This window comes from Falco cherrug, chromosome 6 (assembly GCF_023634085.1).
Source record: "Falco cherrug isolate bFalChe1 chromosome 6, bFalChe1.pri, whole genome shotgun sequence".
NCBI classification, from domain to species: domain Eukaryota; kingdom Metazoa; phylum Chordata; class Aves; order Falconiformes; family Falconidae; genus Falco; species Falco cherrug.
This window is the reverse complement of record NC_073702.1, coordinates 73,402,342-73,415,973: the sequence shown is the minus strand read 5'-3', so window position 1 is coordinate 73,415,973 and position 13,632 is coordinate 73,402,342. Positions and strand designations below refer to the sequence as shown.

The 13,632-nt window shown below is 52.4% G+C and overlaps 1 protein-coding gene across 3 annotated transcripts in view; it reads left to right on the top strand.

Annotated features, from left to right (window-relative positions):
- The window catches only part of SELENOI (selenoprotein I), a 34,263-nt gene extending 25,720 nt beyond the window's left edge, over positions 1-8,543 (top strand). For 2 of the 3 annotated variants that reach the window (XM_055713767.1, XM_055713769.1), the window contains exons 9-10: positions 491-673; positions 2,806-8,543. In XM_055713767.1, the coding sequence (XP_055569742.1) occupies positions 491-673; positions 2,806-2,922 (300 nt within the window). In that variant the 3' untranslated portion in view covers positions 2,923-8,543. The remainder of the gene's footprint in view (positions 1-490; positions 674-2,805) is intronic. The other variant, XM_055713768.1, reaches the window with a different exon arrangement.
- The last annotated feature ends 5,089 nt before the right edge of the window (positions 8,544-13,632 follow it).

Below are 13,632 nucleotides of genomic sequence, written 5' to 3'. Positions count from 1 at the left end.
TGGGATACATTTAAAATGGGAGGGACTGAAGCTTTTGTCAAAATCTCATTTAGCTGCTTATTGCATCTGTGCTTGCTTGAGACTTTTAACAAAGGCGCCTGTGGTCATCACCTCAGCTGTGAGCAGCGCTGTGTGTCCATGCCCTGAGTCCAGCAGCTCATGCTGCTGCTTGGCAGGGTTTTCTGCTGATGGTGCAGATAATGCCGGTAAGTCTGTCAGCTCAAGGAAACTCCTTTTTCTTTTAAAGATGCCCTTGATGCTTGTTTCCCTATTACCTTCCTGTCCCATGAGGTTTTGCTCTGTGTCCCACAGGAATTCTAATGCAAAGAAAGATCCCGAGTGAGAAACTTGGGGAAACTGCATGATGGCAGTCCGAAGCGTAGACGATGGGTACATGTGTGACAGTCCTCTCTGCACTGTGGACAGACAGCTCTGAGCTTGCAGAGTCGATACTGGGTGTAAGCTCTCTTCCTGCTTTCTCTTCCTGCAGTGCCAACTGATCGTCTGTCAGATGAGCAGCACGCGCTGCCAGCCTCTGAACTGGATGCTGCTCCCCATAGCAGTGGTGCTGTTCGTGGTGATGTTCGGGTTTGCACCAAACAGCGAAACGCTTCTCCTCTACATGTTAACTGCTTTCCTCACCCTGGCGCACATCCACTACGGAGTGGTCGTGGTAGGTGGACTCAGCACATGGGCTTTGGGCTTGGCTGCTGTGCTGTGCCTGCGGGCTTTGCTTGGGAGCTGCTGCTCTTTGGGGCAGAGAATACTCTGCTTAAAAATGGGAATGTCATTGGGAATGGTGCTGTGTCATGCTGTCTGTGACCATATGAAACCTGAGATGACATTCTTGCAAGAGGCTTGTGCAGGCTGTCACATGGGTTTTAAGCAAGCAACACGCAATGTGACAGGGGCTGTTGTACCAGAGATTAGTTTGAAACGCATACTTGCACCTCTGCTGCCATGTTTAACTCATCCTGGCTGTGGTTGCAGCTTAGTGACCGGCTTGTGGGGTGTAAGCCAGCGTGGGTGACCCACACCCTTGGGGAGTGGGAACAGCGGCTCCAGTAGATACCCTGAGCAGCAGATGCTGTGTCTGCACATCAGGCAGAAATGCTTAATTTGGGAGTCTTTGTATAAGAAGTTAAACTGCTGGTGGTGTTACTTTGGTCGATGAGTTTGATCTGCGACCTTGCTGATGTGCCCTGTGCTGGAGTCTCTTGGAGAGCCAGGATGGAGGGGGGATGTCCCTGCTAGGGGAAGTGGGACACTGCAGCTGCAACATCTTCGGCCCTGCTGCAAGGGCTGTGTAGACATCCAGGGACCAATTTGCTCCCCTTGCTCTGTGCCAGCTCTGCCTGACTCCCTGAGTTTTGGTTAAGAGAGAAAACTGGGAGACTGAGTCTCACTAGAAATGCCCCAAGAAGCTGCTGAGGAAGGAGGGTGAGGGACCTGATGTCCCCCGCAGAGCTGGCCTCTGCCACGTGCATACGCCCTCCTTGGGAAGCCCTGTCCCTTGGGAAACCCATCGCTAATGTGGGGCCTCCGGAGTCGAGTTTGAACTGTAATTACAGCAAAGAAGTAATAGCCAGGTTGTCTTGTCTTTCCAATTAGTGTAATGAGGCTTCTATGCAAGAAGGATTTGAATAGCTAAGAAGCTTAAATAAATTTGGTCTTGGAATCATAGCTGGAGAGGGGGACTGGCTGGATGGTGTAACCATCCTTCCCAGGCTTGTCCATCCCCTGCAGTGAGCTTCTGAGTGCTCTGCTCCCCTGAGTTTGTGTTCCCCTCCTTCCCCCCACCAGCTTTCCAAGGGCCCATCTGTGCAGTCTTCTCTGTGAGGATAAAAGAAGCTTTGAGCTGAAGAGCCTTTTAAGGCTCTGTGAGTGGGCTGTAATCCCAAACTGCTCTGAGTTTGGGAGTAATGATGAGGAATAAACCCCTCTGCCCAGCTCAGCCTCTGGTGCTGCTCAGCTCTGCTTGCTCTTGGTTCTGCAGTGGCCGTTACTTTGCAGGCAGCAGGTGCCAGTGCCACGCCATCCGTTTTATCCTCCTGCCTGCAGTTCTCCGTACCGTGCCTGAAAGCTCGTGTCCTGGTGCAGCTCTTGGCCCTCTGTAGTTTTCTCATGTCCTCAAAAGAGGTGGTGAAAGCTTCTTCTAAAGGCTGGTGTAAAATGATACAAAATCTGGTGTTGGGTTCCTCTCCTTTTTGTGACCTTCCTGTGTGTGTCTGCACGGTTAATGTGAAGTACCCAGCCCCCAGTTTTACTTGCAGGTGGATTCAGGGAGCAATCTTTCATATAGATAGCTGCGGTGATCAGATTGATTAAGCAAAACAATAAAAATATCGCTGGGAGGGGCAGAGAGGGAGCAGAACCGCAGGGTAAAATGGTGCGTGCCTGGGCTCAGGGCAGGTGTTTCAGGCTCCTGCCCCTGAGGGTGGCAGGAAATGGAGGTGAGTCCGCTCCTGGATAGCCCAGGCTGTTACTTGGGAAGGTATGGGAAGGGAGCAAGACTGCAGCCTGTGGAGCCACGCACCTGGCCAGCCCCAGTGTCGAGCTGACAGGGACAGGGCTTGGCTCCTGAGCAGGACAGCCTGGTTGGCCCCATAGCACAAAAGAGAGGCTGTGGTCCAGATCTGCTCTGCCCATGGGGAGCAGGTAGGGTGGGCAATGGCAGGGAAAGTGAGTGCAGGAAAGTGGCAGGGGCTTTGCTGGCTACAGGGAACGGGTCTGGTGCTCTGCCCACATTCCTTCTTGTCCCTCTGAGCCTTGCTAACCTAGTCCTGTTGTCTGCTTTGTCCCCAGGTGAGCCAGCTGAGCAGGCACTTCAATATACGGCCCTTCTCACTAAAGAAGCCCACAGCAGATTGACTAGGAGTGGAGGAAGAGAAAATCAGCTTGCGGTCTGCAGAAGTACTGTAAATAACCGCTGGAAATACCTGTAAATACTTCAACCATCACCACAGATCTAAACCTATCCTCTGGAAAGACATCAGGGCAAAGTACGCACGGTATCTAGTGCAGCCAGGGCAGGACTGGCATGGGGCAGCCCCTGCTGCTGTTTGATGAATGTAAGCTTTCGGTTTTGGGTGAAACTGGATGAGGAGGGTAACCTTTCAGGTCACTATTACTGTATATTAGACCAGCTGAATGTTCCCAGTGAAACCTCGGACTGAGGCTCTTGGTCAGGTGGAGCTGATTGAGAGTGCAGGTGGTTTTACCTGAGCAAAGCATCTTGGCCTGTCACCAAAACCCACATAATGGCTGATTTCTAAAAGGTCAGGGGAACATCCTGGTGGTTGGGGGAGTTTGTCTGCCCCTATTCCTGCTAGACAGCCCTTGACCTGGGCTGGGACTTAGGGAGCAGATGGTGACAGTTCTCCCACATTCTGTCCTGCCTTCCTGCATTCACCTATTTGCTATATGGGCAAATACTTGCACCTTTTTTCTTTTCTTTTCTTTTTTTTTTCCCCCAAGAGGGGAAAAAAAAAAAAGAAACACCACACAAAACTTCTAGTAATACTCTGCTTGGGGGCCTTAAAACATCAGGGCTCAATTTCTTGTAAAAGCAGGAAGGCAGCTTCTGCCTCCTTGGCTCGAGCTGTGGATATCTGGGACCACATCTCGACTGTGTTCCTGTTTGTGTGTGTTCCCCGCCTGAGTGTGGGGTCTGGGCTCTGGTCAGCAGCAGGAAGAGGCTTACACCAGCCTAACACAGAGCCAGACTCCCCCCCTCTTCCTACCACTATGAACTTGCTGTTTCAGGTTGGCTGTGCTGGGTCATTGCATGCTGCCTGAGCCTCTTCCTTTGTAGCAGCACAGCCAGTCTCGGTTTGCACATCGCCCTTCCCACCAGACCATCAACAGCAGCAAATCCACCACTTAGAGAAGCACGTTAATAAGTGTTGTGTTGGTTGTGCGTGCAGTTTCAGAAAGCTCACAGGTGTATGTGTGGTGGAGTCCTTTCCGAGTATCACTTCATTTTCAAAACAGTTGTCCCCAGCGGCTGCATGTCTCATCCAGAGATATATTTGTTTACTGTCCATTTGTAAAAGACGTTTGCATTGATTGTTTTTTTTTTTAATTTGTTTTTGTAATTGAGTTAAGAGTGGGGTGGTGAAGACTGAATGCTGATTTTCTTTTCTGTTCACTTTATTTAATGAAGACCTGTGCTTGAATGAAGAGTGTAGCTTAAACCCAGGCTCTGGAAAGGCTGCATCCGGAAGCGAACAAGCGCAGCAGGTTGTGCATATGTAATTTACCATGGGAACAAAGTCACTTATACATTGATTATTGTGCAACGTGGTTCATGGAAGCTTGGTCACAGCATTTTCCTTCTGCAGGTGAAGACTCCTCCTGCTTTAGGAAACCTTCAAACTGTAACTAGTATTTAATGCTTTTTCTTTTGTAAATTTGAGTCATTGTCATGCAGAGTATGAGACTTGAAATCCTGAGGCGAGCTCGTGCATTCACAGGGCGTGACATTGGGGTTGCTCAGTCACGGTACACCCTGGGAGGAACGCGCTGGTGCGTTCGTCTGGGCTGACATTGCGGGAGGGCTCGGCTGAACGTCTGCGTGCTCCTGTGTCTGTATGGCTATGGCGCGTCTGGGAAGGGTGCCTAATCTGGGAGAGGGGGCAAATGGTTTTCAGAGTTTATTAAATAAAGTAGCTTACTCCTATATATTTTACTGACATTGTACAGAAAAAAAAAAACCCTAAGCATACAAATGAATTGGGCTGTGCTTGAATTTTTTACTTACTATTTAATGAAATACAGTTATGAAGGGAGATGATAAATTTAAGTCACACTCACACAAGAACTACAGGGAATCTTAAAACGGGACACAACACTTATCTATGGGACATGTTCAAGTAGCAGATGGACCAGTACTAATGCTGTGAGAAGTTGTCTGATCTTAAATCTTAGGATGTCACTTTGTCTCCATAATACGCTGTTTGTCTGTCATCTCACCTAGCTGTGAGCTGGTGTGTATTACAGCACGTAATATACCCTGAAAAAACCCTTTGTGAAGTTACAAACATGGAAGCAGGACTTCCTCTCTAAAATCCTGCAAATGCTTGTCATGCTGTAGGAGAAACCTGTCTCAAAAACTGGAACCGCTTCATGTCTGACAGGCTTTATCTTTGGAGAGTCCTGGATTTTTGGTGCCTTAATTTATTGCACCTTAAAACTAGAAAAAATATCTCCTTGAATCAGTGCTGGTAAACAGGCTTGCTTGTCTCTAGTACTACCAGGCTTGTGCTGGAGTGAGGAGAGTGGGTCTGACCTCGGTGCACGTATGGCTCTGTTTCCAGCTCATGCTGCTGCAAAGCTGCAGGAGGTTCTGCTTGGGCTGTTAGAAATTAAGTGATTTCTGCTCCCGCATTTTGGGAGGGGAATGGAAACACACAGAAAGACCAATCCATTGTGCCGTGGTGGGATGCGGCATGCTGAGAAACTACTTATTATTAATAACGGTTTTAAGCCTTGAGAATAAATATATTCCTTGTGAACAGCATCTGAGGGTGGTTGTGTCACGGTGGTGGTTGCTTTCCTTGTTGGCTAGACTCTGCACTTGTGCTGGGATGTGCTCTTTGGGGTGGGACAGGGTCATGCACGGTCTGGGTAGGATGTGCGCTTGCTCCTCAGCTCCTGCCTGCTATTTGAAGGCTGATCCATGTTGCCTCTTCTTCCAGGGATAGTGTTAGTCATATTTTCTTAATTACTGATGGACCTGCTGAGTTGGTAACAGCACTGTCTTAAGCTTTCCTAAATCTCTTTTGCACATTTTATCTCAATACAGAGTGTTACCAGGAAAAAAAAACTGTTCAGGGAGGTATGTGGTCTTTTGAGACCCACTGGGATGTCTGTCTCCTGGCCTCTGGATCCAGGCAGGACTTTGTGCTGTGGGAAGAGGTGGTGGCACTGCCAGCTCCTCCTGGTCCTTGCCATGCTGTGTCCAGTCAGCCTTTGCTCTGAGGCAGGTTTTTGTGGGAGCCTGGGACACACCAATGTGTTGACGCAGGACTTGCACAGCCAAGGCAGAGGCAGCTTTGCTTGCAGGCCTTTTTCGTTTCGGTCTTGTGGTTCAGGAGCTGGGGCTCCTGCCTCTGCACCGCGCCACGGACCTAGAGCAGGAATTCACAAGCAGAGCCGGGGCTGAGGGTGAAGTGCAGGTTTTGGGATCTCCTGGGGTTTGGCCAAAAGTTGTTTTTAGTGCAACGACCACATTTTACAAGAACAAATGCTGCAGCTGAGCTGTGGGCCTACAAACAAGCACCTACGTGCTGTGGTTTTCAGCTTGTTCCTTCCTCCGGTGTGTCTGTGCCACAGCTAACACGTCTCTTTTGCAGCCGGTCACTGCAGGGGCTCGACAGCAGTCCCTCCACTTGTAAACATCCATCACCTGATAACAGGCAGCTTTACCAGAGCCAGGGGAGCAGCATGTTGTAAGCATGAGCTTCTGAGGCTCTGGAAACATGTATTTAAGCTCCTTAAATAGAGCTGGTCTGATGTTACCTCCTGGGTGTGTCGAGTACCTGCAGCGTGTGGTCTGAGAGCGGCTTTGATCTCAGTTGGGTCAGTTCTAGCAAGGCCTCTAAACAATTCTCCTCTGAGAGCATCTGTGGCTGCTTGCAATAGACCTGGCAAGTCTCTAGAGAAGTAGTGTTTTTTTAGAAAGTGGCTCAGATTATTTTTTTTTTCATACACGGGTCCAAGGGAACAGTTGATTTGTGTGCAGCCGTGAGTGGAGCTCTGGTCACCTTAGGCCATAGCTGAACTGTCCATGGGGTTTCTGTATCCTGAAACCTGCAGGAGCTTCCCTGAAACAGTCTTGTTTCCAGTTGTCCCTTTTTGCTTAGCATGCGTGGCTTGCTTGAGAAGCAGGAGTCCCTCAGTGCACCAGGGTTCCCTTACAACCCCCCATCCCAAAATCTTCCAGTGCAGTGTGTCAGCCTTGCTGTGGTGCCATGGGCCAGTGGTGGGGATGAAGCTGGGTCGGCTAAAAGCTTATTTACTTTTTTGCTTTTCTAATGCAGATCCACAGCCTGCTGCCTTGGCTCCTCCTGCTTTTGCCCACCTGTTCTACCTCACCATGCTGTGTTGAAGCAGCAGCTGAGGTGACGTGGAGGCGGTTCTTGGTGGGACATAGTGACAATGGGTGCCACGCTGACCTCTTTGCTTTTAGAAGAGGTCACTGCTACTTAGTAGAAGACCCTTTGGCCCACGCAGTGGGGTCAGACTAGGCTTGAGAGGCTGCTAGGCTGGTCTTGAGGAGGCGGTCAGGGCATCACTGCCCTGGAGCGGAGGCTCTCGGTGAAATTTGCTGCTCACCTTGTAAGGTGCTGTTCGTCTTGGCCAGTGGCATTCATGGTGGCCATTTGGTGGGAGCTGGTGCTATGCTTCAGGCTGGAGACCTCATCCACAGAGTAGTTCGGGTTGGAAGGGACCTTAAAGATCAGCTAGATCCAACCCCCCTGCCATGGCCATGAATGCTTTCCACTAGACCGGGTTGCTCAAAGCCATATCCAGCCTGGTCTTGAACACTTCCAGTGGTCTACCCTGCCTTCCCTCCCTCCCAGCAGGGAGACTGACCTGCTTCTGTCCCTCAAGCTCTTAGTTGAAGCGGGTGCTGATCTCAGCAGTGGTCCGTGTTGCGCTGGCACCAGCCCCTCTGGAAGGAGGGTGGTGGGTCCCAGGCTGGTTTCGGCTCTGGTCTTCTAAGAGTGTGCTGCATCGCTCTCTTCTACAGCTGTAACCCTGCACGTAAAGGCAAAGCAAGGCAGCAGCATCAAACCCAACCTGCAGGAGCGGGGTGGACCCAGGGCATTTCAGACTCAACCCTTACCTCTTGAGTGGTTTTGCAAACAGTCCCTGCTCTCCGGCCCTCTGCTATAAATGCAGGACAGAGACCTTCTCTGCAGCCCTTCAGAGCATCTTCAAAGGCACCTCTCTGTGGCTATTCACTTTTCCTAGGCAGGGTGGGAAAGGAGTTAGTGATGCTGCCTTGTCCTTCTGGAAACAAAGTTGGAGGCACAAAGTGGGCCCTCCTGCTCCGTCTTCTGCCACCGACCCTCTGTGCAGTGGGGCTGGAGAGGCAGTGCTGCTGGCTGCTGTCCCAGTTCCCAGGACTGGGGGGGGCTGTGAAATGATGCAGGGAAAGATGCGTTTGGTGCTTGTGATGCTATGGTGGTTTGGTTCTGTCCATTCCCCCCTGAGCCTTTCAGAGGAGCCGCTGTCACACTGACAGCAGCAGCCTGGCTGCCCTGGGACTCCGGGTGCTCTGCCGGGCTCCTCACCGGAGCCAAGCGAGCTCAGTCCCTTGACGCAGGGGTACCCCTAAAGAGACATCAGATCAAGCAGCCTGGCCACATTCCCAGGGAGCCTGATCACATCCCCGGAGTCCTGTCTCTGGGAGTTTAGGTACTGCAGTGATTTGAATTCCAGTCTGTTAAATGCTATTACTGAAATATTTATTGTGTTTAAACCAAACAAAAAACTATTATTCAGTAAAGAATAAAATTTTCCAAGCCTTTTAATGGTGTTTGCCTTTGTTTTTCTTTCTTTCTTCCTTTCTGCTGAGCAGGCAGCCCACCACACAGGGCAGGTTTGGGCACAGCAGTGCCCACGCTGGAGCTGCAGCCCTGCTTTGAGTGGCTGTGCTTGTTGCAGCCGAGGTGGAAAAACTCCGGCTTGGAGTGATGGGTTTTATTCACCTGCTGTGTCAGGCTGCAGCTGTGGTGCTTGGCAAGGTGCTGCAGGGCAGGGAGTGAGCTGGCTGCAGCACCAGGGAAGATGTGGAAGGAGAAGGCAGCATTGCCTTGGGCTGTGCCTGCCCCATGGCACTCTCCTGGGATAATGGGACCTTGGGCCGTGGTACAGGGATATGGGGGTCCATGGAGAGGTGCAGCATCCTCTTTTAGCTGAAACTCTGACATCCCAAAGGCTTCTTCCCTTTGCTCTGCTATTTCATGAGCCAGCAGTGTGTCCTCATGGTCAAAGGGCCAGTGGGATCCTGGGGTGCATTGGGAGGAATGTGGCCAGCAGGTCGAGGGAGGTGGTCCTCCCCCTCTGCTCTGCCCTGGTGGGGCCCATCTGGAGCTCTGGGTCCAGTGCTGGGCTCCCCAGTTCCAGAGAGACATGGACAGACAGGAGAGAGTTCAGGGAAGGGCCATGAAGGCGACAAAGCCTCTGGAGCATCTCTCCTAGGAGGAAAGGCTGCGGGAGCTGGGGCTGTTCAGCCTGGGCAGGAGAAGGCTGAGAGGGGACCTGAGCGATGCACACAGGTACCTTAAGGGCCAGTGTCAGGGGGCCGGGGCCGGGCTCTTGTCAGCGGTGCCCAGCGACAGGACAAGGGGCAACGGGCACAAACTGCAGCACAGGGAGCTCCGTGGGGAGAGCAGGAAAAACTTCTTTCCCTTGAGGGTGCCGGAGCACGGGGACAGGCTGCCCAGAGAGGCTGCGCAGTCTCCTTCTCTGGGGACGTCCAGAGCCCACCTGGCTGTGGCCCTGTGCAGCTGCTTGAGCAGGGGTGGGCTGGGTGGTCCCAGGGGTCCCTGCCCATCCCCACCACCCTGTGGTGCTGCGAAAATGCAGGGCACGAAACATGGACAGAGGTGATGCGTTTCGCCGGACAACCCTTTCCTGCCCCGTTGAAGCCAGGGTCATGGCTTGCTTCAACCACAGCTCGTGGATGTGGTGCTCACCCCAACTGGGCTCAGGAAGGTGCCCCAGCAGAGGGAGGAGGTGAGTGTTGCTGGAAACCACTGTTTTCCTGGCATCAGTGTGGCTGCCCCAACAAGTCAGGACTCAGCTCTGCCCCAGCAAAGCCACCTGTGATCACAGCAAGCTCTTAATGCTGTCGTCTTCGGTGCTAATCAGGGTGATCCCTGCTTTATCCCTGTGTCAGCGTGGCAGGGGTTGCTCACAGGGGAATAAGCTGCTGTCGGTGGCTGCGTGCCCTGGACAGGAGACCACAGATACCCAATAAAGCCAAGGAAGCTGAGGTCAGGAATTAGGAAGAATGTCCTCTCGAGCCCCTGACTGACTTTCTTATGGGGTGAGTGGAGTCATGGCCCTTCTGGGTCACCCAGTGTCAGATCAGGAGGACTGTGCTGGGACGTGGAGGTGGCCAGGGACGTGGTCCTTGCTCCGGTGGGTGGCCAGGGAAGGCTGCGGCAGGGGAAGGGAGAGGAACTGCCTTCTTCCTTCCAAACACACACCTTGGGCTGGGAGGGAGGGCATCTTAGTTTGTGGCCACCAAATCACATCAAAATTCAGCCAGACCTGGAGGTCTGAGTTGCTGCTCTCTGTGTGCAGCTCCAGGCATGCCCAGGAAGGCACACAGGTGGCACAGGGCTAAATGGAGAGGCATGAACTGGTGGGAGCTTCAGTCAGGGCCAATCTGAGGGCAGAAGGTAATGCTTCTACTCCAGAAGCTCCTGGGCGACCCAGCAGACTGGCTGAGAAGTGCTGGATACATATCCCATGCCCAAAGTTCCCTCTCTGTGCCCTTTTGTTGGCAGAAAGGAGGACAGGGTTGGCAGTAGCGGGAGTTTCAGCCCCAGTGCCACCCTCCTGCCGTTTGCACCACACACCCGGTGCCCTTCGGACTGATGCCATCAAACCCAGGACCTCTTTGCAGTTGGGAAATCTCTGCCTTCCCCCACTGGTGCACAGGGGCATGGGTGCTGTGGCAGGGGGGTCCCTACGCTGCTGCTCCTTCTCACAGCATTCCACACCCAGCACTGCAGAGACCTCCCCATGACCATCAGTGCCAGTCCACCCGCCGGCATTTCTACCAAAAATAATAAGAATTGCTCTAAACCAAGGTATGCGATGGGTGCTGCTGCTGGGGCAGGAGCCATGCTCTCCCGACTGTGACACTGTGGGTGTGGAGCAGCCCCAGGAGCCGTTTTGCTACCCAACAGAAGGGGTTTCTCTGCATTCTGCAGCTCCATGAGGCATGGCCAGCCCCCCCCACCAGTGGGACGTTGCAGCAGGCACAGGCTCTGCTCTACCACAAACCTACCCAAGCTGCTGCAAAGGGTCTGATCCCCTCGGGCCGTGGCATCAACCCAGGCTCCCCAAATTTTGAGGGAGTTTGGCTTAGGCCAGGCAATGTGTGACCCACCTTTGCAGGACGTGGGTGAGCAGCCACCTGGGCCTTGCACTTTCCCTCTGGGCTAAAGCCGAGGTGTATTTAAGCGATGCCTTGTCTTTTATCAGCTGTCTCGACGGCTTCCTCTAAGAGGATTGTTGTGGTAGGTGTAATATGCTTAAAGGATTGTTAATAACAATAGCATTTTGGCAGCACACCGTGTGCTGGCTGCGCAGGCTGCTGTTGTGGTCCATTTGGACCTCATAGATTTACAGGACAACTTACTCTGTAAATTATTTTTTTATGAGCTTATTAGGAAAGAAAACAAGCCAACAAGGACATGATCCCCTTTGTATGGATTAGGCTAACATGAGAATTCACTAATTCATCACTTCATTGGGAGGAAGAGGGGGAAGAGTGTACCTGCTGCTGGCACCACGGCTGCCTGCCCACCCATACTCATCCAGCTCTGTGCCCCTGTCAGCCCACAGTGCGCCGATACTGCAGGGATGGGCTCAGCCACGCTCAGCAGCTCCTCACACATCCCTCTGCTCACCCCCATGGGTGCGCATCACTTTCCCAAAATAGGACGAGGGGCCTTGCACCCTCCCCAGAGTCCTCTGGCAAGGAGGCTACCCCTCCTGGGCACCCAAAATCCAGGTGTAGCAAACTGGTTTGGCTGCCCTTGACACAGGAGGCAGCCACGTGGCACAGGAGGTGGCCACGTGGCACGTTTGCCCACCTTTGGACTCGCTGATGTGTGTCCAGGACAGTGGGTCCAAGTGCTGATAAGACCTGGGGCTGCAGGAACACTGTGGGTGGGCACCGAGCAAATCCTGCTATGGGCAAGCGACATATGCATATGGGTGACTTGGAGCTTGGTCCTGCCCCAGGTAGAGATGTTTGCAGCCCTGGGGGAGGCAGAAAGCAAAACCTGTGACCTCCTGTCATGATGGTGAGGGAGGGTGAGTCCAGATGAAGCCACAAAGGTGATGAGAGGCTGGAGCAGCTCTGCTGTGGGGACAGGCTGGGAGAGCTGGGGTGGCTCAGCCTGGGGAGGAGAAGGCTGCAGGGAGACCTTAGAGCACCTGCCAGTGCCTAAAGGGGCCGGCAAGAAAGCTGGGGAGGGGCTTTGGGCAAGGGCAGGTGGCGATGGCACACGGGGGAATGGCTTTACATGAGAGAGGGGAGATGGAGATGAGAGATGAGGAAGAAATTCTTCCCTGTGAGGGCAGCGAGGCGCTGGCCCAGGCTGCCCAGAGCAGCTGTGGGTGCCCCATCCCTGGCAGGGCTCAAGGCCAGGCTGGACGGGGCTGGGGGCAGCCTGGGCTGGGGGGAGGGGGCCCTGCCTGTGGCAGGGTGTGTATGTGGACTAGATGGTCTTTAAGGTCCCTTCCAACCCACCCCATTCTGTGGTTCTATGACAGCCCTGTCTCTGATAACTACTTGATGTTGCGCCAAGAAACAGGGTCAATGCACAGCCCCAGAGCCCCATGCCTCCTGGGCCACACAGCCTGTGGGACGTAGGTGATGTGCAGGTGCCAGAGATGGACCAGTCCACACACACAGGTCCTGAATTTGCCCAATTATGGGAGTCATTTGGTGTGCAGGTGAATCAGGAACAGTATCTCATGGGCTGGATGAGGCTGGGGAATCATTTAGGTTGTAAAAGACCTGTAAAATCACCAGGTCCAACCATTAACCCAGCACTGCCAAGCCCACCACTAATCCATGGCCCCGAGCGACACTTCTACATGTCTTTTAAACACCCCCAGGGACAGTGCCTCCCCCACCTGCCTGGACAGCCTGTGCCAGTGCTGGACACCCTTTAAAGGTGGTGTGAGCAGCCATAAAGGCAACCTGGTTGGAAGGGGAAAACTACTGAACAGAAGAAAAATGTCTGGTGAAATATGGACTGATATGATGCCTGCCAGCCTGGGCTCTGCCAGCCCAGGAGCTCAGCCTGGGAGCCAGGACCATCCCTGAGAAGGGCACCTGGCATCTCTGAAGCGCAGCTGGCTACAGAGAAACCAGAGACAACCTGAGATACCAGCAGTAAGTGCAAACCCAAGGACCTGTAATGGCAACTTATGGTCTGAAAAGGTGAAAAATAGCCTGGGAAAATGGGGGGAAAACATCCTGAGGAAGTAAGAATCGCGAACTGCCACTGGTTATTCTAATCACAAAAACAGGAAAACAGTCTGAAAAAATAAAAACTGGTCAGAGAACAGAAGACATCACCATCATCTGTCAGCTGTTTGAGATGAAAACCAGAAAGTAACAGCATATACTGGCTGCTCAAAGTGGTGGTGTCCTACGCCCTCTTATGTCTCTATGATAGAAAAATGTTCATATAAACATGACATTAAAAAGTTCTCTGAGAGAGGAAAGTAAGAATGGGATGGTTGGGTCCCCCTCTGGGATCTGTCTAATGTGCTTGCTATTGCAAACATATATAATATATAGATACATGTGCTTATAAGTCTATCAGAAGTATATCTAACATTACATTAATTATAAATTTGCTC